Genomic DNA, 24388 nt, shown 5'->3' on the forward strand with positions numbered 1-24388 from the left:
TCTTTTAGCCTTTTTCCTAACATAGCCTGTGTCCTGAGATACAGCAAGAAACAATTTGATCAAATGTTTCAAGAGAGCAAAAGAAAAAAACGGTTACCAACTTCCCAGCCTGAAATAGCAGTGTCCTCTTTGTCCTTCGGCCTACCTCCTTTATTCAGTGAGTTCTATGTTGTAAGGTCCATTCCTTATGTCATTCTCCTTCCTGCCTTTACATTCTGTATCAGTTAGTATACTTTCAGCTGCAAGAAAAATAAACCCCAATTTTAAATATCTTAAATAAGGGGATTTATTATCTCACAAAAGAAATTTGGCGGTAAGGCGATCCTAAGGTCGGTTAATTCAGCATATCAGCAATGTTATCAGGGACCCAGATATGTTTCCATTTTTCTTTCATCTTCAGCATGGTCTTCATAGGCTAACTCCCCTCAAGGTTGGAAGATGGCTTCTGCAGTCCCAGACATTATGTGCAGTTACGAAAACATCCAGCAGAATATAAAGGACTATTTTTCCCTCATGCTTGTCTTCATAAGAGATAAGAAATTTTCCTTGAAGGCCTTTCAGCAAACTTACCCTCATGTCTCAGTAGCCAGAACACATGCCCATCCCTGTGCCAATGACTGGCAAGGGAGAAAGGATCACCAAAAATGACTCAGACCACAGAGGATTAATTCTGATTACTTGAAGGGGTAGTGGGCTTTGCCAGCAGAGCAGAAGCGGGTGGCTGTTGGGTACATCATCAAAAGTGAACAAGGGCCGGGACCAATGGCTCATGTCTATAATCCCAGCACTTTGGGAGGCTGGGGTAGGAGGACCAGCCTTGGTAACATAGCAAGACCCCATATGTACACACACAAAAAAAAGCCAGGCATGGTGGCATACCTGTAGTCCCAGCTGCTCGGGAGGCTGATGCAGGAGGATTGCTTGACCCCAAGAGGTCGAGACTGCGGTGAGCTATGAGCAAACCACTGCACTCCTGCCTGGGTGACAGAGTAGGGCTCTAACTCAAAGAAAAAGAAGTGGGCAAGGAAAAATGTGAATACAGGAGAGACAATATATATGGAGAGAGTAAGGGTATAAATTTTAAGGTTTCAGTGAGTGAAAAAAAAAGTATACAGACAGGTTAGGCATCCCTAATCTGAAAATCCCAATGCAGAATGCTCCAAAATTCGAAACTTTTTGACTGCCAGCATGATACCACAAGTGGAAAATTCCACACCTGACCTCATGTGATGGGTCGCCGTCAAAACTTTGTTTTATGCACAAAATTATATAAACGATTATATAAAATTACCTTCAGGGCATGTGCATAAAGTGTATAAGAAACATAAATAAATGAATTCTGTGTTTAGACTTGGATCCCCATCCCCAAGATATCTCATGTATATGCAAATATTGCACAATCTGAAAAAAATTCAAAATTCAAAACACTCCTGGTCTCCAAGCACTTTGGATAATAACCTTGTTATTGTTATTGTCAGAAACAAGGGATATTTGGATTTAATATTTCAAAGGAAGAGTAGTAGGATATTTAAAAGGTTGACTGTGTTACTGTGAAAATGGGTGGAAATTAGATACAATGGAGAAGGCCATTAGTGCTAAAGTCAAAGAATGAAGAGGCTGGCAACAAGATTTCTCAAAAGGTCAGGATATAGAGGTTGTGGCAGGCAGGTCTCTCGGGAGGGAGGTGGCCATGGTCTGGATTGATAGCATGTGCTCACAAGAAAGTCTCCAGATAGTCTGCTGGCACGTGGGTCTGGGGCCGGGTCACAGGTCCTGGAACTTTCCGGCTGCCTGGGGTAGCACAGGCAAGTGGCATAACCTCTCTGTATCTCAGTGTCCTCATTTTGCAAAGAATCTGTCCTGGTAGTTCAGGCCATTCTGGAAGAGGGTAAGGCCCTGACACCTTCCTATTGAATCCACTACAGGACCCAGAAGACTGATGAGGCTGCCAGGTATGGCAGATCTGCTCAGCTGTTCTCAGTAGCCAACCCCTCCCTGGCTGGGTTCCCTTCACTTGGCTGTAGGTGATCTGGCTATAACCTGGCACTTCTAGTTGTGGCATCCCAGACCAGGAGAAAGGTGAGGCTTCCTGGCTCCTCTACCTGGATGGGGCCTTGGCTGGGATTGATCTGGGGGAGGCGGGCATCCTCTGTAATGGCCAGAGCAGCCGCCCTGTTACTACGGCATATTTCACTTTTAATTCTGACATATAATGTAATGATCTTTTTTAAGGCCCGATGATATTATCTGCCTGACTAGATTATTGAGTCTTCATCATCTCCAGATAAATTTATGGCCAGGACGAGGCTCAGGATTTATCATCAGTCAATAGAGCTCGATACTCTAACAAGGCGTGTAATAAGATATACATATTTAATGATCCAAGGGGAGGAGTGCTAATGGGAGTCGCGTGAGTGGTCCATGGGGCTGGGGCTCTGCCCTAGGGTTGCCATGGCTGTGGGGACATGGATGTGGTCTTTGTCCTGTGGTCCCCAACTCTGGTCTTTCTCAGGACTGCCTCAGTCTCCTCCTTCCCAAGAGCCTGAGGAAGGGAGAGGTAGGAAAAGGAAGAGGCAGCATTAGGGCCAGGCCAGAGCTAGGGCCCAAGCATCTTCAGCCCAAAGGGTGTATGCACCCCCTGAGAACTCCGCTCCCGCTTCCAGGCCTTGGAAGGGTTGGGGGTGTCCTCAGACCTGTACGCCCAGGCCCCTGAGCATTAGGGCGGGCCCACAAGGGAGGGAGTGCCGGGGCTGCGTGCCCAGGCCGCACTGATGGTGACGGATGGTTTTTCATTATAGCCTCTCAGGTCCTTCCCGCACCCTGTGTGGAAATTCTATTTATTCCCTAATTTGTAAAAATTCCCTCTTTATCTGATCCCAATCAGGGCGGGGTAATTGGCTCTCTGGGGCAGCGGCTGGGGTCCTTGATGAAGAGCTATGTGGATATACCCAGCCCGGCCCCCACCCAGCCTGCCACCAGGGCCCACAATTAATAATGATTTGCAAATGGCAGACAAGCAATAACACAGAAAGATGTGGCGTCCGTGCTGCCTCTTCATTTCCTTCCCTCGCAGATAAAAATGGCCACAGAACAAAAACCCAGCACTATAAATTCTAGAATTAGTTATTCACTGGGATAAATGGGGCCTGGAGCCACCAGCCACTCTCCCTGCCACCGTTCTTGCCTGCTTTCCCTGATCCAGGTTCTGGCCCCATGTCTGTTCTTGAGCCTGGCCCCTGACTCTTCTGCCTCTTTGGCTCGCAGCACAATTCCTCAGCTTCTCCCACCACTCCAGCTACCTTCTCCTGTGTGGCCAAGACTTGGGAGTGGTCACCTGGTCTGGGCCTGTAGCTTCCTCTGCAGTGGCTGGAGCCAGCAGGTGGGATTCACCCACCACCTCCTCTTGTGGACCTCCCTGGCTGCCCATCGTGGTTTCTGTTCTCATTCTGTATTGGGGTTTGAATGACGTTGACATGTCCTGCCAGGCCTGGGAGTCTGGATAAGGGTTTGTCTTGGGTATCATCTTTGGCATTTGGGACCAATCATGTCCTTTGCCTGGCCAAATCTGAGTTGAGTTCCTGGTGGCCAAATGCACTGTAAGCGACATAAGGGGTTTGATGCTATGCTTACTGGTCAGGCAGTTCTGGGATGCTGGCAAAGGGGTTTCCAGGCACTGTGCCCTCCCGGCCAGGCACATCCCCCCCCCACCCCACCGCCCCCAAGTGGCTGTGAGCTGGCGGGTAATGGGCGTGTAATGGCCTCATTTCCATGCCTGGCCTCCAGGAGCGGCGGTAAGTGTTTGATTGCCTTAATTTCCAAACACATCATTATCCCAGCTTTACCAGCGCTTAATAAACACTTTATGAGGATTTTTTTAAAAACATCTTCGGTCCGCATACTTCTCTGAAGTGATAAACTCTAATTAAGTCTAATATTTAAAAATATGGTAATGGTGAGTTGTTTGAATAAGTGGACTGCATTTCTGTAATTTCATTATTACGTAAAACACGCTAATTATTTGGAGCGCGCTTATTACGGTGAGAGAAATCGCCTGCTAATCAAGATGAAATTGCCTTTTCCCCTTATTGTGGAACCATCGTCATCCTTCACCATCAGCCTGTGGCACCTCCAGGCACCTCGGTGGGGTGGAGGGGGCTGAGGGGAGGGGCTGAAAGAAGGGGTCACTTTGGAGTGGAGGCTGTAAGGACCCTGTCTGGGGGAGGGGTAGGAAGCTATGGGAGCCATGGCTGTGGGGAGAAGGGAGTGTGTGTCTAGGAAGTGGGTCGGGTGGGCCAAGGTGGCCGTGAATGGGGGCGCAGGGGACTGTGTAGGCCATGTCTGAGACAAGGAACCGGGGGGTGGGGATATCAGGAATTTATTGTTGGAATAACATTATTTTTAGATGTTATTGGAATAACAAAAATAATAACTAACCGAGCTACTGTTTTAAGCACTTCACAAATAACTCATCTTTTTAACAACACTTTGAGGGAAGTTATTGCTATAATTATTATTATTCCCATTTTAGAGAAAAAGAAACCAAAACAAAGATAAGTTAAATAAAATTCAGGAACTTGCTCAAGTTCACATGGTTATTAAGTGGTGGAGTTTGGATTCAAACCCAGAAGCAGGATATACTGGGGCCATCTGCTGTGTCAGTCCTAAACTCACTGCCTTGGCCCTCATCTTCCTTCTAAGCTAACATTTTATGCTAAACCTTAAACTGCACCCAGCTGTTGGGTCCCCATCACAGAGTTGCCAGATAATACAGGGTTACAAATAATACAGGACACTAGTTAAATCTGAATTTCAGATAAATAATTTTTAGTGTAAAAAATATAGTATAAGTATGTCCTGTATGGAGCTGGTGGTGCTGCGTTTAATCTGGCAGTCCTGTGTCAAGCAGGCCTAGGCACTGGCACTTTGCTCTCAGGGCATTACTGCTGCCAGGATGTCTGGACAGACAGATGTGGCAACAGTTGAGGTTCTAGAATGTGGACACACCCAAGGATCCTGCTGTGTCACCCTTACCATGCATGGTTCCTTCTCCTTGCACTGTTCTCCACACCTACCTCCCAACTACCCTACCCTACCTCTTCTGGTCCCTGTTCCATGGACTCTTGCCCCATTCCTCACCATGTCCTGAAGATCAGTAATAAAGTGTGTTACCAAGCTAAGCATTCTGCAGGCAGGAGGCCTGTGGAGACTCCAGCAGACCTCAGGATGTGTCTGCATGTTCCTTTAGGCCACACTCCCTCTTAGTCCCATAAGATCAGCAGCTTGCCACCCTACTGTCCCTCCTGTTCCCCCAGTTTGATTGGCTTCTTTGATCATTTCACATACATTCACTCCTGCCTCCAACAGACACATGTATGGGAATTGTATATGTGATAGAGGTGTCATTTCAAAAGGGTGGGGAAAGTGTTGACAGTTCAATCAATGGTGGTAGGACAATTGGCTATTAGGGGGAAAAAAGTTAGAGTTTTTATTTCTTACCACACACAAAAATAAATTCCAGACAGATTAAAAAGTTAATGTGTTAAAAAAACTGAAAGTATTAGAAGAAAACATAGGATAGTGTGTGTGTGTGTGTGTGTGTGTGTGTGTGTGTGTGTGTGTTTAATAATGCTGAGATAGAGAAGCAAGACATTAGCCTAGAAACCATAAAGAAATGCCTGACAAATTTAGATGTCCCATAGGAATATGACTTAACTCATCCAAATTTGCACCTTCCCTGGTATGCCTTATCTCAGTGAGTGGCACTGAGATCCTAGATGCTCCCCCTGTGCTGTCCTAATCTCCCCATTAAGGACTGCTCGTTCTATTTCCTAAAAATTCTCTTACCTCCATCCACTTCCCCCACATCATCAATAGATCTTCTCCTCCATTTCCACTGCCACTGGCCTGTTCTGAGCCATTATTTCTGGTCTGGACCATAGTACAATCTGCTAATTGATCTGTCTGCCTTCAGGGTTAATCCTTCCAATCCTGTCCTCACATCTAGGATCATAATTCTGAAACAAGATCTGGTACTGTCATTCCCCTCCTTAAACATGTCAATGTCCATCATTCTCAGAATATTAACATCTTAAGCTCCTTAGTTTAGCATTTAGGTTCTTCAGGATTCCCTTTAGTCAGTCACTGACCACCAGCTTCATCTCTTGCCACTCCCTTCTGATTCTTCATCCCCCCACCCATCTGATAAACTTATTTGGACACTCCACATTTCACCTCCATAAATGTGCCTATACTATTTATTGAACACCTTCCTCACCCCAGCCCTAACAAGGTGGGTTAGCTCCCTCCCCCATCCCCTAAGACCTCTGCTTAACTTTGGAATATTTAATTCTCAAACAGAACTAGATAACTTTTCCATGCGTCCTTTTCTCATAGCACTGCACACCTGACAGGGCTGTCTTTGAGTTCCTTGAAGGCAGGGAGCTACAGAGTCTTGCACATCCCTCAGAAGCCGTATGGTACAAGATCACTGAGCATACAGAAGGTGTCAGCGCATGTTTGCTGAATGAATGAGTATATGAATGAATGGACTTCTAACTTCTTGGGTCCCCTTCCTCCTGAGGGTCTCCCTAGCCCAGGCCCTGCTTCCTGTCCACTGCCACTCAGTTCCCAGGTAAGTACCGCTAATGGAGAATATCAGCCTTAGGTTGTTTGCCCTTTGTGAGCTCTTTCTGGTGTCCTAAGTGATCTGAGCAACCCTTCTGTGTGGAGATTGTCAGGCAGACATTTGACTGTCCTTGGGCCCAGCCAACAAGCTTGTCTTTCCTTGTAAGGTGCTAGCCCCACTAATCTTCTGTCAGGGATTTATGCAGCTGCACTCCTCAGATTATGGTCTTGGCAATATAAAAATATTTCCAACACTGAGAATATTAATGCCCCAAAAAAGAAGAGGAGAGGGTCATCTTGTCACAAATTGATGATCCTGCAGAAACATAAAAACAGGTTAGCCTGGCCAGGTATGGTGGCTCATGCCTGTAATCCCAGCCCTTTGGGAGGCCGAGGTACAAGAATTGGAGGCAGAGGTTGCAGTGAGCTGAGGTCACGCCACTGCACTCCAGCCTGGGCGACAGAGCGAGACAAAATGAAACAAAACCAAAGGTTAGCCTTCTAGAATTTGAAGGGATTGAGGGTTGAGCATGGCAGAGACCAGAAATAGCAGGGATCAATTTTTGCGGAGCCTTTAAGACATATTACTGGTGTAGACTTTAAACTGAGGGCAAGGAGAGCCACTGAAGGGCTTTAAGGAAGAAGAACATGATCAGATTTATGTAAGAAAGATCAGTTTGGCTGTAAGAGAATGAATTTGAGGGAGAAAGAGGACAGCTGTTGTAATCCAAGATGATTAGGCAGAGAAGAAGAGAAAATCTGCGTAAGTTCATACTTGATTAGATTTGGAGAGTGAGGGAGAGGGCAAAGTGGCAACATGACTCAGATTTCTTTGGGCATTTTGGGTGGATTATGGTGCCATTCACTGGGATGGAGAACATAGCAGGGTGAGGGGTAAGCAGCAGCTTGGAGAGAAAATTAGCTCGTGATTGGACATTTAGGGTTTATCTAGAAAGAGATGTTCAGGAATATGTGGTGTAGAGCCCATGAGCTGTCCAGGCTGGAGAGGTGATCTTTAGGGGGTAGCCGAAACTCACGATTTAGATGAAGCCATCCAGTGTGTAGAGTGGGGAGAGGTCAAGGACAGAGACTGGGACGTGGGGACCCTCTCCCAGCACAGGGCCAGGCACAGGTGGGAGAACAGTGCTTGCCCACTGGATGGCTGGTGGCCTGGGGGTTGGGGCTGGGACATTCACTTGGGCCAGGGGAAGCAAATTGAACGATTTGTCCAGCAATGAGGGAGGAGCCAGATGAAGTCAATAGAAAACTAATTTTCTTTTCTGCTGGAAGAAATGAGGTGTGTGGCCGCTGGGTAATTGCAGATAACGAGGGGACTTATTCTTAATATGCACAGCGGCCACAGTCCCTAGGGTACCAGAGACAGGAAGGATTGGAGGTTCCCTGATAGGGCCAGACTTATTTGGGAAGAAAATCACCCTATCATAGTCTCTCTGTTGGCACTACCACAGCCCATGGGCCCCATCCTAACCCTTCCCCCTCTTAGGCCCCTTCCGGTCCCATTCCCTTTCCTGTCAACTGCCTAGCACAGCCTCTCCCTCCTCCACCCACTACCCCCAAAGCATAGGCACACACACTGAGAGAGACAAATGATGGGGCCTCAGCTGAGCAGGGTGCGTGTCTGGCCCATAAACCATGGGGATGGGTCACGTCTGGAGTTGCCATGGTCGCCACTACCCACCCATCTGTCTTCCCACTGTTCTGCCTCAGACCAGCCCGTATGGCTTCCTGAGTCCCTGGGGGAAGGTGTCACCTCTCTGTGCCCACATCCACTGCAGGTGCGTCCACACTGATCTCTGCGAGACAGGACCCTGTCTGACTTGCCTGCCCAAAGCAGGCTCTGCAGAGCTAGGATCTGGCTAGTGATACAGGGCCTGGGCTGATCAGAGACTGTGCCCTCCTACTGCCCTTTTCTAGTGCTGGAGGGTCCCCCTTCCTAGGCTAAGGTCCTGGTAAAAGTGGGCCTTGACATGCAGAGGCTTCCTGACCCCACCTTGACCTTAATACCCCCCCACACTTGATTATGACATTGATGTACAATATTTCTACAATCACAGCATCGATCCTATGAAGGTTGGTGGTGGCTGAGGCCCTGGTTATGGCCCAGGAGCATCTAAAGGAGGTGTGAGAAGAGGCAGGTGAGGGGATAATGAGTTTGGTGGCTGCTGTGGGCAGCTGAACAGAAAAACTCAGGCACTCAGGCTGTTTCTCTCCTAGGCTTCTGCTAGTGGAATAAGCTCTGGGCAGGTGCACGTCCTGCTGGTGGTGGTGGTGGTGGTGAAACAAATCCTGGCCCATGTCCATGATGCTGAGGCCCCAGAGGCTTGATCCTCCAGCCTCCAGGGTTCTAGGACAGTTGAAAGCATCCAATACTGGAGAAACTGTTTGTGATAGAGTCTGATACATGCAGACACATTCCACATGAGGTATGGGCAGAAACAGGGCCCAAAAAGGTGACTAGCACCCACTTTGAGCCTACTGGGACAGAAGCAGGGTTTCCGCCGATGTATACAGGAGGGTTTGGTAGACGGCTGATGGCCAAGGCTAAGAGGAGGACCACAAATCTGGACCCTCCCCATCCTGTCGGAGCTCCACAGGAACAGGTGCCCAGACAAGCTGCTGTTTGAGCACACAAGCCCAGGACACAGGGCAGGTGTGTTTCCCAGGGCCCTGGCCCAGCAGTGCCAAGCCTTGTGCCTTGTCACTAGTGATTATGGCCTGGGTCACATCTCCCACACACACGAAAGTGCCGGCAAAGTCACCCTGGCCATGGGTGTGATGAATGGCCGCGCAGTAATGAAATGGAGACATCAAGGCGGGTGGCGGGAAGACAGAGTGTGGCGGACGGGCCGTCCCCACGCGGCAGCAACAAGAAGGATCGCCCAGCGGCCGGGGGCCGTCAAGGGAAAAATTACACATTTACTCTGCCTTTTTCTTACTGCGACGGCGCCCATACATCACCGCTGGGGCTGGGGCGGGACATGCCGGCCAATTTCCAGCATGAATTATGGAACTGAGAAGCATCGAGACCAGGCTTCCTGCCGGCCCAGCATCACCCAGACCAACCTGAAGCTAGGAATGCTGCCACCAGGGGATGGGACCACCCTCTCTAAAGCCTGTGGCTCCTGAATCTGACCCTGCTTCCCACCCCGACCCTTGTAAGAGCACCTGTGGGCATGGAGGGGAAGGATCTGGGGCTGATCTAAATGTCTTCTCTCCTTTTTAGACGACTGCAAGAACATTGCCAACATCATGAAGACACTCGCCTATCGAGGCTTCATCTTCAAGCAGACATCGAAGCCGTTCTGATTGGCCGAGGACAGGATGGGGCAGGACAGGGTAGCTGTTTGGCCCAGCCCAGAATCCTCCTCTCCCTCACCAGAGGGGAAGAGGGAGAGTGGCATAGCTCTGTGTCCAGAGTGTCCCCAGCTGCCCTGTGGGCTCATGCCCTTGGCGTGGGCTTGTGCCCTTGCAAGGGCTTGGCCACTTGGCCCTTCTGGAGCAGACACTTTGTGCCCCCCATCCCCACCCCTCAATCTCAGCCCAGTATCAGCCCCTCCCATTGCGGGCCTGGGCTAGGGGGACCCAGGCACTCACCGCCTCCTCCCTGGTACACAGGCTTCTGTGGGGCCACCAAGCCCCCCCTGTGCCCCCTCCCATCCATAGTGCATGGTGTGTGGTGCCCCCAGGGCTCCAGGACAGATCAGGCCCCACCTTGTGTCTACCCCCATCCCCGCTGTGAACGTGCCACTGAATAAAGTCGGGGAAACGAGGCACTGGGTGTGTGTGCAAAGCCATCTGTGTGTGTGAGGCTGCTGCTGCGCCAACGCTGTCAGGATGTGAAGGTAGGTAGAGCATGCTCCAGACTGCCTCTGTGCACAAAGCCATCCATGTGTGACTGGCCGTCACTGCAGCACCTGTGACACCCTCCCTCAATATGCACACATCTGTGTAAGCGCGGCGACTATCAGTACAAGCTGTGTGCAAAGCCATCTTGAGTGTAAACCACAGGTGCTCTGAGGTGCAGGAATTTGGGTGAAACTGGTAGTGGTTAGTGGTCAGAGAGCTGCTAAGGGCCTGAACACAGGCAAACCTATCTGCCACCCTGTGGAGTGGCCGTGACAATCCCCTCCTTGCCCACCCTTCCCACTAGGGGCATCAGAAGTGAAGGAAAGGAAAAGGAAGCAGCCTGGTCCAACTCAGCAGCTCTATTTACATAACAGCGTCGCCCACACCCCGTGGGGCCTCTCACGGCTTCTTGGCTTTCTTCACGGAAGATGAGCTGGAGGCCGACTCCCGTCGCTTTCTCTGAGGATACACAGAAGGCATTGAGGTCAGTGACCCCCCAAGGCCTGAGTCAGGTTTAGTGCATGTGCTTCACAAGCTCAGGGACAAGGACGCCCACTGGTCAACCCACTCCTACCCTCAGTCTCAGACTCGCACAGAAGTGATGATCGTTCCTGCTGCAGGCACTAGAGGGAGAGGAGCCCCTACACCCATGTGCATGTGCTCACTCGCAGGGCCCAGGCGTGCCTCCCAGCCTGTCCAGACTCTTACCGAATTGGGCGTGAGGGGTGCGCCCACCACATCAATGATGGTGTCCTTGGGGTCAGGGCCAAGTCCGGGTTCAGTCACTGCCGGCTCAGCAGAGGCCGGGCCTGGGCCTGATGCTGGTGTGGCAGGGCCCCCTAGCACACCAGCCCGGGCCAGTGCCTCATGACGGTGCCGCAGCATCTGCAGCTCATACTCGCAGTTGGCACAGGCCTGCTTGAGCTCATAGAGCAGCACCAGGTCGCTTCGCAGCTCATTGAACATGTGCACCAGCTCCTCCGTAGGTGTCGGGCTCAGCTCTGCAGGCAGGCGGCAGGCAGCACGGGCAGAGCCCAGGTGTGGTAGAGGGCCAGCAATGTGAACTCCCCTCCCCCTGCCCAACCTATATCCACAGCCTTGGGTGGGTACACCCTATGGGGCCCAGTCCCCACACTCACCCACACCAAGCTCCAGCAGCATCTGTTCCAGGGCCTTGATCTTCTTCTGTCCCACAGAGCTTGGCAGCTTCATCTGCAATGAAAGCTGGCAAGCTAAGCCTGTCCCAGCCACAAGAGGCTTAGGATGAAGGGGACAAAAGGCAGAGGGAAAGACGGTGGAAGAGAGACGGTAACACATGGAGGTTAACTATGGGCCAGAAAAGGAAATAGCCAGGAAGCTGAATATAGTGAAAGCTGCTGTGACCTTAGCCTGGCCACATCACTGAGATCCTGCCAAGGCCACCTCTGTCTGCAGCAATCTCTCCTACTGCTCCATCCCCACCTGCCTGCAGCGTTTGGGACACGGAGCCCAGAGCAGAGCCCAGGACCCAAACTTGCTAAAGGAGGTGACTCACGTACCCGTTGGCTCCGCAGCGTGACACCTGCAGACTTGAAGTCTGGAAACTTGATGCCTGCAGTCTCAGGAACAGCCTGGGGGAGAAGGCATTATGGAGACCAAGATGTCACAGGGAGAGGGCCCAGGGTTAGTCCTAGCACCCCATCAGCACTGGGTGCTCTCAGAACCCTCCACTCGGGGTGAGGCCTTGTGCCAGGTGACCCTTCCACCCTGAGCTAGGCTGGCGGAACCTCCGCACCGGCTTCTCAGCCTCCTTTTTCTGGGGTAGCTTCTTCTTGGGGGCCTTGCGTTCCGTGCGCCGCTGCTCTGCAGTGGTGTCTGCCGCTGTGATCAGCTTCTGCAGGTCCTGGCTGCGTTTCTCCCGCTCCTTCTTCCGGGCCTCAATCTTGCGCAGCTCCTGTAGCAGGTACTCCTCCTCTGCCACCTGGGAAAGTGAGGGATGCGAAGTGTGTGAGGGCACTTCTAGGAGTGAGGGTAGACACGCAGGTGACGGGGTGCTGGGCTGTCTGTGAGGGAATCTGAGAAGTAATGGATCATGAGGGAGGTGAAGGGCTATGAAAAGCAGGGGGGATGGCCCATGAGAAGTAGGAATGGGCTTGGGGCAGTTAATAAGGTATCAGTGGGAGGCAGGGGGACCTGGGAGTGGGAGTTGAGGGGATGGAGGATGGAGACAATGAGCAAGGGGTGTGGGGCATGGAGGACAGGTATGTGGCCTTGGGCTTACCTGCTCTGGGGTCCGGTTGTAGAGACGCTCAAGCTGTTCCTTCCGCCGTCGTTCGTGCCCAGCATCAAATACTGGTATCTTAAGGTCTGTGCCTGGCACAGCCCGCACGTTGGCAAGCTTAGCACAGATGTGGTAGTACCGCTCCTTCAGGTCTTCCACAGAACGCTTCTGAGGAGTAAGACAGGGTAGAGGAATGAACATTCAGGGGCATGTGGAAGAGATGGCATAAAAGTAGGGCCTGCTAGACCCAGAAGCTGGGCACCCATGCAAATACACAATGGCTCACCTTGAACTGCTGGTGATCATACCGGTCATGGATAACAACAAAACGCAGGTCAAAGCGGCGGCTGAGGTCAAAGAGGTGGTCAGTTTCTGCCTTAGTCCAAGCATCATCGTGGAGATAAAGCTGGTACTCCTGCTCCGAGTACACAGGCACCTGCACAGTCTACTAGCACAGAGGAACACAGTAGGGGCATGCCCACATCATGTCATGTCCAGCAGGCTCCAGGCCCCAGTGACCACAGCTGCTCCTGTTTGTTGCCAGACCCTGGGCCTGTGCCCCTGCAGCATGGAATGAGGAAAGAATTTGTCTGCTTGACTAGAGGTCCTAGCAGGGTTTGGGACTGTAGCCTGCCTCTGATTTATTCCAGGATCAACTTCACTGTCTCCAGCTCCAGAGCCTCAGTCATGGGACACACACTCCTGCCCACATGTAAGGTGAGGGGCCCACATGTAAGTGCTTCTGTGGAGTCCAAAGGTCAACTCTGGAGTAGGACAGATGGCTAATTACCTGGAGAAAGGCCCAGCAACCCCTAGTCCATACAACTCATCTGAAGCACTACTGCCACCCAGTGGGCACAGTGGGACTTGCCACTCCCCCAGAGTTTGCCAAGGTCAGGCATCTCTACAGAAGCTGGGCCTGAATCCTACTACCAACATACGCAGCCCTGCCAATGCCCCTTCCTCCCTTCTTCCACAGACCTCCCCCAGAGACAAACAGCACTACCATGAGCTGAATCTGTCAGACGCAGCCCTGCCAATGCCCCTTCCTCCCTTCTTCCACAGACCTCCCCCAGAGACAAACAGCACTACCATGAGCTGAATCTGTCAGAGACCCAAGGAAGGAGTCAGTGCTAGACTACATCAGGGAAGTCTCTCTTCTCAGTTAAAGACCACAACCAGCTCCAAAACTGGTCGCCTTTTGGACATCTCCTACTGGAGGCCCCAAGGAACCTCAAACTTAGCTCAGTACTGAACTCATGGCCCTCTCTCAAACATTATCTTCTCCAGTCCAGATTTCAGTCAATATCACCATCACCCAACCCAGCTGCTCAAGCCAGAAACCTGGGAGGCATCTTAATTCCTATCTTTCCCCTTGACTCCTCCCCTTCACCAAATCTGTGGCTTTTACCTCCAAAATTTCTGTCTCCATTGCCACTTCTCCGTCAGCCTACCCACTGTCACATGCCTGGATCAGAGAAATAGCCTCGCTACTGATCTCTGCCCACATTCAATCCTCTTCCAATCAATTCTCCATCTGCAGCTAAGACGTGATCTCTTTGAACAGTGCTACTTAAAGGATAGTCTGCAAACCAGTGCTGTTTACACTTACCCCTGGTCTATGATGAGAATGGAAACTGAGAGTACACACTGAAAAACTTACGTAACAATTTTACAGCAATTGTATGCTGTTGAATCTACTATGAAGAAACATGGACTTGTATTTTGTCTTTATAATTTTATTATCTTTATCAGTCTCTGATGGTTTAGAAATAAAATAGAAAAATGTCCTTCACCACAGATGATTTGAGACACACTGTCCTAGTGTTCTAGAATATATATCTTATCATTACCCCCAACTATCCCTTATTAAACTCTTCAGAAGCTCTCCATCTAAGATAAAGCATCTTCTAGATAATTCACAAACTCCTGAAGAGCAAGGGTTGTCCAGTTCATCTCGCACCTTTAGGACTCAGCACACTGTATGTATCAGTGTCTACCAAATCAATTAATGAACATACAAATAAATGACCTGGTCTCCTCCTGCAGCCGCTGTCCCTCATGAACCCTAAACTGCAGCCAAATGACTAGCAGTTTCTAGAACATAGCAGACTTCCTCCTTGACCTCTGCTCTTGCCTGAAATGCCTTCCACTTCCACATTCCTTCTACCTAGGTAACTTTCTTAACCTTTCGAGCTCTCAGGCATCATCTCCTCTGGGAAGTCTCTCTGGTTTCCCAGGTTTGGTTACATATTTCTCCTATGCATTTTAATTCAATTTAACTAAAAAACAAACAAACCAACAACTCAGGGCCATGTGCGGTGGCTCACGCCTGTAATCCCAATACTTTGGGAGGCTGAGGTGGGCAGATCACTTGAGCCTAAGAGTTTGAGACCAGCCTGGGAAACATGGTGAAACCCAGTCTCTAAAAAAAACACAAAAATTAGCCAGGCATGTTGGTGCACGCCGGTGGTCCCAGCTACTCAGGAGGGTGAGGTGGGAGGATCGCTTGAGCCCTAGAGGTGGAGGATGCAATGAGCTGAGATCACACCACTGCACTCCAGCCTGGCAGACAGAAAGAGACCCTGTCTCAAAGAAGGAAAAAAAAAAAAAATCCTCAGGAACTGTGCAGCCAGTCCTCTCAAGTAGCTCATAGTCAAGTGAGGAAGACATTTTTTCATTCATTCAACAAATATTTACCATGGGGCTGCAATACCTATGCTGGAGACACAGTGCTGCATATGACAGGCAGGGATCTTAGCCTCTCAAAGCTCATACTGCAGCTGAAAAAACAATTTTGGTACCGTGTGGGAAGTTTGATACATAGGGTATAACAAGTGACACTCCAGCCCAGGGACAAAGATTGGTTAGAGAAGAGGTAAATGAGGCTTTTAGGATCTAAGTCTAGGCTATTCCAGGCCGCAGCAGCTGTGAGGCCACGCTGTACAATGACTTAAGTAATGGACTAGGAAACCTAGCCCAATCTAGCTCTGCCTCTCACTGAATGGGTGAGTCTGGGAAGGCCGTGCTCTGCTGAGCTACACAGGTAACTCAGCTTGGACTAGGGGGCTGGCATAGTGATGAAGAATATAGTCAGAGATGTGATTTATTATGGAAAAAGAATCAACAGGACTCAATAAATAGATGTATCACTGGCATCCAGCTCAAATGCCACGTTCTCAGACCCTCCCTGACCAACCTAAGGTAGGACTCCCCTACACCTACAAGTTCACTCTTTATCTCATTTCATATCCATTCAAATCCTGGTTTCGTGTTATTGACGGCTCTTATTTGAAAGACTCCAATTTATTTCCTTACATGTTTGTTGTTTGTTTTCCCCTACCTTCTTTGTTCTGTTGTTGATTTAAATACTGTGAGGACTAAGGGAGAAGACTAAGTCAGGACGATCCCCCAAGTTTCTGGTTTGGGCAACTGGGTGAAAGATGGTGCCATTCACTGAGATGGGGAACAGATTTGGGACCGACAGAGGGAAGATGATGAGCTCTGTTCAGGGTACCTACCTGATGTAAGGTACCTGTGGGGCACTGAGAAAGAGATATTAGTAAATGACTGGATGCGAAGGAACCACTGCTCTGGATTGGTGACTTGTAGAGAGGGTAACTGAAGCCACAGGGTTCATACTAAGAAAGTAGAGAACAAGAAGACTAGAGCACCTAGAATACAGCTCTGAGGAACAGCAACATTTGAAAGACCAAGAAAAGCCATGAAAAACCAGAGCAGGTCCGGGAAAGAACAGGATCCCTTGGGCAGAAAAGACCCACAGAGTCCTACTCTGCATGCATTTGCCACAAGGATTGAGTGGGTAATCACAGTTGGGCATGAGCGTGCCCCCAGAACCAACCCTAGGAGACTGGAGAGCTCGCACAAATGGCTCAAAGTGGGAGGGCAATCTTGGCCTGTGTCTGAATGAAGGTAGCTTACCTTATTGAACCTGGCAAAGGGGTAGTCCTTGCCCTCCTCCGCTGCACGTCGCCAGTGGAAGAACATTGCTCCGTCCTTGCGGGCCGGGTTGGTGAATGGCATCCACTTCCAAGGCCGCACCTTCTTGGAGCCCAACTTGGCCTTCACTGTACGGTACCCCTGGCCAGTGTCACTGGGTAGCAGTGGGGGTGCATCCCTGGCAGGGAGGTTTAGGGAGATGCGAGGTTAGAATCAGAAGGTGTGTTAAAGAGCTTTTTGTCCCAGGGAGCTGATCTACCCTACCCTATAGCAAGAAAGTCATGTCCTGGAGCAAAAGATTTCAGGTCCTCCTGCATCCTGCTAAGCAAGCAGGAGCCCTTGCTGGGGAGGAGAAAATTGTTAGAGAAAACTAGTAGTTAGGGGCATGGCAGGTGAATCAGGGGCCAAAACCTGGGGGACTTGGGACTCCAATACTTGCTTCTTGTCAGAGTAGAGCAAGGCATAGACTTCCCGGTGCATGCCCTCGGGCCTCTTGAAAGTCAGTGTCTCAGAGGACTTCTTGGACTTTTTCTGAGGAAGGAAACCACAGAAAGGAACCACAACCTAGACCTTTTCCTGAAAATTCTTTAGTCCAGCTCAATCCCTGAACAAAGCAGCACCTACAGGGTCAATGACAGGCAAACTGACACACTGTAAAGGCACAGAAACCCACTCCCAGGGACACCATCCTACCCCCAAATCAGAGCAGTCCCCTCCCCATCCCACCAACTCTCAGACTGTTACAATGTCTTGATCTCTCCCCAACAATATCTTGCAAAAATCACACTTGCCTGGTCCTCTCAGCTCTTAGAGGTGTCATACCCTCTTGGTCCCACCATCTCCCACGATGTCCCATCTCCTCCCTCCCATCAAGGATGACACATATTCCCTGTCCTGTTATGTCACCCCTTTTATCGCCCAACTCACTGTAAGTGTAGCACCCATCCCTTGCCCGTTGTCACTCCTCCCCATCTTCACTCCCCTACCCTCCCCTAGCCAACGCTTTCAGGTGCCCCTGCTACCTTGTCCGGGTTGATAATGTCCTTCTTGCTGATGGTCCCAGAGGCTGCATCCCCTTCTGGACCCCCGAGTTCTAGAATGTCCCGTACATCCGCGCCCGTAGCCATCGCGCCTGAGAGATGGGGGAGCCACCGGAGGTCAAGGGTCAGTGCCTGAAGAAGGACCAGGCTCAGGTCAGGGGGCGGGGCCAATCCAGACCTAAGCGGAGGCGAGGTGAAGGGGCGGGCCAAGAGGAGAAGGGTGGTCCAGGTCAGGTCGGGGATCTGCCTGTTCCCCACCGCTTGGATGTTCCTAACGGCCCCTTCAGCCACCTGGGCCCTCGCACTTCCGCACCTGGGTCCGGCAGCTGCAGCCCCCACTACCACTCCCCCGTCCCCGCAAAGCCGCGGCAGAAACTTCCGGCGGTGCTCATTCGGAACGCGGCCGACAGAAACACTTCCGGTCGGTGTTGTAGGAAAGGAAGCCGACTGGCAACCGAGGGTGAAAGCTACTGGCCGTGCTGAGCTTGCCACCCTTTGGTTCTCCCGCGAGCCTGTTTTCATTGGTGCACTGCCTGCTTTCTGGCATTTTCCCTCTACGATGCTCCGTTGCGTCTCAGGCAGTGAAGAGATACCAGAACTTTGTGACTTTGGGAAGTCACTTAATTTCTCTGGACCTTTTTCTTCATTTGCAGAATGGAAATTGTAATGGCACCTGTGTAAATGAAATACCAAGAATCCTTGTAAAACATTAGCACGGTGCGTGGGACATTTACTATTTTTTTATTAAATGAGTTAATGATTTGAATTGCCCCCTCTTCATTAAGTGCTAATATGTACTAGGCACTGTGCTAAGCTTGGAGGTGAAGAGATAAACTTTAAATTGTGATAAGCTTGAAGATGAAGAAATAAAGGCAGAGCTTCCTAGGGCGGCTGCCAAAATGGAGTAAAGTGTGGGCCCTCATTTGCACCTCCTCTGATGGAGATATCTGTGGGTTGTGGCCTCGTGGGGATTTCCTGGAGGCCAGCTTCGTGGCACTTCACTAGTACAGGAGCTAGCTGCACTCTTTGGGCTACGAAGAAGCCCAAAACACAGCCCCAAGCAGGAACCAGCTTAGAAGTATCCCTCAAGGGAATAAACCTGGGGATCTTCCTGGAAAGAGAGAGACAGGAGGTCCTGAGGAAGGGCACAAGGGACAAGGAAAGCAGCTCCCAGCTTCAGCAGTCTGCAAACCAGCCTGTCAATTTGAAGGACACATAGCCTGTGGGATAGGGTGGGGCTTGTTAAGGCATTAAGAAGGCCAGACCCCAAGTCAAGACCTGCCAAAGATACCAGCAGGGACTAGAGGAGCAGACAGTTTGCACAAGTTAGCTATAAGTGGTGTAGCCTGTTCTGGCCTGGAGAAGACAAGGGGATACAACAGCTGTAGCCACAAGCCTGACTAGTCCCCAAAACTTTGGAGAACTAGGCCTGGAGGTACAAACCTGTTCCTGGGTCTGATTCCTGGATGGATCCACTGAGCTCCAAACAGTTTCCGGAGGAAGTCACAGTCTTACAGCAGAAATTGTCCACAGGGTAAGGAAATGGTCCTTGGAGCCAGAAAGGGAGAGAGCAATTGGCTGCCTGAAACACTTGACCCTAGTTGTAGTTAATTAATTGTGTAATTACTTGTTTAATATGTATCTCTAATAGACTCATTTCTGTGAAGACAGGGATCACAGTACATAAAGGAATGTATGTGCCAGGCACTGTTCTAGACTCTGGGCATTGCAGTGGGTGAACGAGATACAAATAGCTACTGGTGGAGCTTATATTTAGTGGAGAAGGAGAAACACTAAGGAAATAGACAATAAAATTAATAATGTAGGTTTTGATGGTAACAAGAGCTAGGAAGGAAATGAAATAGAGCGATGGGATGGAGAACTGCTTTCCATAGTCTGGTCAGGGAAAGTTAGTGGTCTCTCTTTTTTTATAAATGTGTATATACATAGAAAAAATTCTGGAAAGGACTAAACTGAAATGATTCCATCACTTGTTTTTATCTGGCAATTTATATTTTCTATACTTTCTATAATGAATGTGTACCTCTTCTATAATAAAAGGAAGGAATGAAGGGAAGAAGGAAAGGAAGAAGGAAAGACAGGCAGACTGTGCGCTGTGGAAGGTGGACCAGGCCAGAGTTTAGGAGACTAGAGGGCAGTTGTGACTATCTAGGTTAGAGGTGTTGGGAAACTGAACTAAGGTTGTAGCAGTGGCAATGGATTCCAAATATTTAGAGAAAGATGACCATGTTATCTGCAAATAATGACAAGTTTATCCCCTCCTTTCAATTTATACCCCTTATTTCTTTTTCTTTTAGCATTTTCCAGTACCTCCAGTAATTGGTTAAACAGCAGGTGTGGTCGTGGCCATCCTTGTCTTTTTCCAGATCTTAAGGGGAGTGCATTTAAATTTTTTCTATTAAACATAACATTTGCTCCAGGTTGTTTGTATATACTCTTTCCCAAATTAAGGAACATTCTTCTTAGTTTTCTAAGAGTTATTTATTCCTTAAGGTGATCATCTTTAGCAAAAAAAAAATGCTTTTCATCAATTGATATCAATTGATATATTTATAAGAATTACCTCCTTTAGTCTACTACTGAAGTGTATTAACAGATTTTGTGATGTTACATTTATGGAATGAAATCCATCTGATCATAATACATATGTAAAGAAGGTATACTTTTGGGCTTAGCTAGCTAATAGTTTATTTAGGATTTTTTAAAAATCAATTTATAACTGAAATGGGCCTATAATTTTCTTTTCTTTTAACTATCCTGATGTGATTTTGGAATCAGAATTATGCTTGTCTTCTAAAATGAGTCAGGAACCTTCATTCTTTTTCTACCCTTTGAACAATGCGCAACACACACACACATACATTTTAGTTTAGTAGAAATGACCTAAAAACCCTCAGGCCTTTTTTTGTTTGGGGGCAAAGGGAGTCTTTAAGGATTATTTTAAACACTTATTAGTCTATCTCTTCTTGATTTCAATATTAGTAGTTTATATTTTCCTCACAAGAATAGCTAAAAGTGAAAAGACTGACAATACCAAGTGTTGGTGAGGATGTGAAGCAACAGAACTCTCATACATTACTGGTGGAAATAAAATTATTACAACCACATAGAAACATTGACACTATCTACTAAAGTCAAACATCCATATCCCTGATGTCACAGCAGTTCTACTCCTAGGTATATTCCTAAGAGAAATAAGTGCTTATGTTCACAGAAAGACATATACAGAAATGATCATAACACTGTTATTCATCATAGTCCCAAACTGGAAACAATTCAAAAGTCTCTCAAAAGTATAAATAAATTATAGTATAGTCACACAATGGAATACCACAAGCAATGAGAAAAAAAAAAATACTGCTACATGCAAGGATATGAATGCATCTCACTGACAAAATGTTGTATGAAAGAAGAAAGGCACAAATGAATACATAATGTATAATTCCATTCATATGAAGTTCAAAACTAGACAAAACTGATCTATCATGATAGAGATCAAAACAGTGGGAGGGGCACCAAGGGGGAGAAGGCATGAGCCTCTTGGAGTGCTGGGAATGTTCCACATCTTGATCTGGGTGATGGTATATGGTTACATACATTCCTATGTAAACATCATTGAGCTGGCACACTTAAGAATGTGCCTTTTATTGTATGAAAGTTATACCTCAATAAAAAGGAAGCAAGTATTAAGCATATAGGAAATAATTGATAAATTTGACTATATAAAGGTAAGTTACAACCCTAGGGTTAACAAAAGTTAAATCTTAAAATTTAGTGTTTTGTTGACCAAACAACAAGGAGGTCTCTGTGAATAAATTAATACCTTCCATTACACCTATGTGAATAAAACTCGACAAATAAAACAAAAATCAGGCTAGGTGTGGTGGCTCATGCCTGTAATCCCAATACTTTGGGAGGCCAAGGTGGGTGAATCGCTTGAGCCCAGGAGTTCAAGACCAGTCTAGGCAACATGGCGAAATCTCATTTCTACAAAAAATACAAAAATTAGCCGAGTGTGGTGGCGCACACCTGTTGTCCCAGCTACCTGGGATGCTGAGGTGGGAGGATCACCTCAGCCCAGAAGGTTGAGGCTGCAGTGAGCCGTTATGGTGCCATTGAACTCCAGCCTGGGTGACAGAGCAAGACACCGTCTCAAAACAATGACAGCAACAAAACATCTGATCAAATCAGAAATCACTAAACAAACTTAGATGGGCAAATCTGTGCTTATGAATGGTAATAGACCCCAAAGAGGGACTGGAGCAAGACTGACACCTTTCTCTGCCCGTATTTTGAGTAGACTTGCAAATCACATCCCTCAATCAGGGAAGAAGTGAAAAAAAAAAAAAACAAGCACTTTGTTCCTGGAGATAAACAAAACAATACAAAAACAGGGCTACACTGAATAGTTCTAAACCCAAAATAAATGAAAGCTTAATTCTTTCCAGTACCTTACTACTGATGCTGTAGCAAAGACAACTTTATTCCCGATTTTTGCAATGCTGATCTCCAACAGAACTCTCATAATTTTGAGAGAGAATTGCTGTTTTTCCACCATGAACAAATTGGTAAGTTTGCTTATCTTTTTTATGTTGTATTTATTATTTGGTTAACCAGTCCTTCTAAAGTCTGGACTTTCTTACAGACTTTTTTTTGCAAGTCAATTATTTTGCTTTCCAAACTAAACTAAGTAAATAAAAATTAAAGTAAGAGATAAAGTGCTGCACCTTGCTCCACCCACCTTGAAGACAGAATTACAAAAGTTGGTGGTCCTCTTTGGATTTGAAGGCATATGAACAATATTTGATCATGCTCTGACTCATTTACAAGGTAACCTATCAGTTTTGAGAGGGGCCTGGCTCAAGAAGGGGTTCTGTGTGACATCCAGGTCACCGTGCAAGATATGCTGCCATTTGGGACTGATTATCCAACAGACCCAATGATATTGGAAGTATCTGGTGACAAAGATCTCATGTATAGTCCCTGGCAATCCTAATAGCAGAATCACAGCACAGCCACCCAGAGTTCTGAAGGCTATAATCTCACCTATAAACAACTACCGCTGCTTAAAAAGCAGTTTCTCTTACCTGGTGCAGTGGCTCATGCCTATAATCCTAGCACTTTGGGACGCAAAGGCAGGAGGATTGCTTGAGTCCAGGAGTTCAAGACCAGCCTGGCCAATATAGTGAGACCTGTCTTTACTTTAGAAAAAGAAAAATTAGCCAGGTGTGGTGGCATGTGCCTGTAGTCCCAGCTGCTCAAGAGGCTGAAGCAGGAGAATTACTTGAGCCCAGGAGTTTGAGGTTGCAGTGAGCTATGATCACTCCACTGTACTCCAGTCTGGTTAACAGAGCAAGACCCTGTCTCAACAACAACAAACAGGCAGTCTCTGGCTTACAGTTGGGCTCTTGTAGAAACTGAATGCCTGACCATGAGACACTAACTGGAACTGCCCAGCATGAACTGAGAATTATCGAATTCACTGAACCATGAAGTTGGGGGTGTAAGTCAACAATCCATTATTAAATGTAAGAGATATGTGTGAGACCTTCCTTCCTTTCCATTATTAATATTTAAAGCTATAAATTTCACTCTAATCACTTCTGTAGCTGTACCTTGCAAATTGTTACATTTTCATTATCATTCTAATTTTCCATGTGCCTTCTTCTTTGTTTATTTTATTTTTATTTAGAGCAGGGTCTCACTCTGACAGTCCAGACTGGAGTGCAGAGGCAAGATCATAGCTCACTGCAACCTTGAACTCCTAGGCTCAAGTGATCCTCCCACCTCAGCCTCCTGAGTAGCTACGACTACAGGTGCACACCATCATGCCAAGCTAATTTTTAAAAAACATTTTGCGTAGAGATAAGATCTTGTTATGTTACTCAGGCTGGTCTCAAACTTCTGCCCTCAAGCAATCCTCCTGCCTCAGCCTCCCAAAGTGCCAGGATTACAGGTATGAGCCACTATACCCAGCCTGATTCAACCCTTTTAAATTTATGGAAACTTGTTTTATGATCCAGCATATGGTTCATTAGTGAATGTACCAAGTGTACTTGAAAAGAAGGTGTATCGGCCAGGCACAGTGGCTCACGCCTGTAATCCCAGCACTTTGGGAGGTCAAGGCGGGCCTTGAGGTCAGGAGTTCAAGACCAGCCTGGCCAACATGGTGAAAACCTGTCTGTACTAAAAATACAAAAATTAGTCAGGTGTGGTGGCGCATGCCTCTAATCTCAGCTATGCGGGAGGCTGAGGCAGGAGAATTGCTTGAACCCAAGAGGCAGAGGCTGCAGTGAGCCAAGATTGCACCACTGCACTCCAGCCTGGGCGACAGAGCGAGACTTCGTCTCAAAAAAAAAAAAAAACCAGAATGTGTATCTTGGTATTTTGCAATTGTTTGGTGTAGGGTTCTGTAAATGTTAATGAGGTCAAAATGATTGATAATATTATTCATATCATCTATGTCTCTATTGGTTGTTTTTTTTTTTTTTTTGTCTATTGTTCTATCAGTTGCTGAGGGGGGTTAAAGTCTCCAACTATGATTGTGGAATTGTCTCTCCTTTCCTCCCTCCCTTCCCTCCCTCCCTTTCTTCCTTCCTTCTTTCTTTTTTTTTCT

General features: G+C 48.0%; 2 protein-coding genes and 1 long non-coding RNA gene across 21 annotated transcripts in view; 2 read left to right on the plus strand and 1 right to left on the minus strand.

The window, feature by feature from the left end:
* Positions 1-10415, plus strand: part of ERI3 (ERI1 exoribonuclease family member 3) — a 133793-nt gene extending 123378 nt beyond the window's left edge. For all 14 annotated transcript variants that reach the window (XM_003812817.4, XM_063608028.1, XM_063608050.1 and 11 more), the window contains one exon: positions 9869-10415. In XM_003812817.4, the coding sequence (XP_003812865.3) occupies positions 9869-9951 (83 nt within the window). In that variant the 3' untranslated portion in view covers positions 9952-10415. The remainder of the gene's footprint in view (positions 1-9868) is intronic.
* Positions 10416-10835: 420 nt separating this feature from the next.
* Positions 10836-18199, minus strand: DMAP1 (DNA methyltransferase 1 associated protein 1). 6 transcript variants are annotated; one of them, XM_003812813.5, is made up of 11 exons: positions 18065-18199; positions 17734-17883; positions 17151-17242; positions 16694-16889; positions 13038-13196; positions 12752-12919; positions 12266-12451; positions 12030-12101; positions 11631-11703; positions 11200-11492; positions 10836-10950 (listed from the first exon to the last, which is right to left on the minus strand). In XM_003812813.5, exons 2-11 carry the CDS (start codon positions 17836-17838, stop codon positions 10891-10893), a joined length of 1404 nt encoding a protein of 467 aa, XP_003812861.1. In that variant the 5' UTR covers positions 17839-17883; positions 18065-18199; the 3' UTR covers positions 10836-10890. The 6 variants fall into 6 exon arrangements, with proteins under 6 accessions (XP_003812861.1, XP_003812863.1, XP_003812862.1 ...); XM_003812815.5 differs by having other exon boundaries at positions 17734-17929; positions 18065-18147; XM_003812814.5 differs by having other exon boundaries at positions 17734-17843; positions 18065-18140.
* Positions 18200-18286: 87 nt separating this feature from the next.
* On the plus strand, positions 18287-20187 carry LOC134731189 (uncharacterized). The gene is made up of 2 exons (XR_010113331.1): positions 18287-18468; positions 20070-20187. It is a non-coding gene; the product is annotated as an uncharacterized LOC134731189 (long non-coding RNA).
* Positions 20188-24388: the final 4201 nt, after the last annotated feature.

The sequence above is a fragment of the Pan paniscus genome, chromosome 1, assembly GCF_029289425.2.
Source record: "Pan paniscus chromosome 1, NHGRI_mPanPan1-v2.0_pri, whole genome shotgun sequence".
NCBI classification, from domain to species: Eukaryota; Metazoa; Chordata; class Mammalia; order Primates; family Hominidae; genus Pan; species Pan paniscus.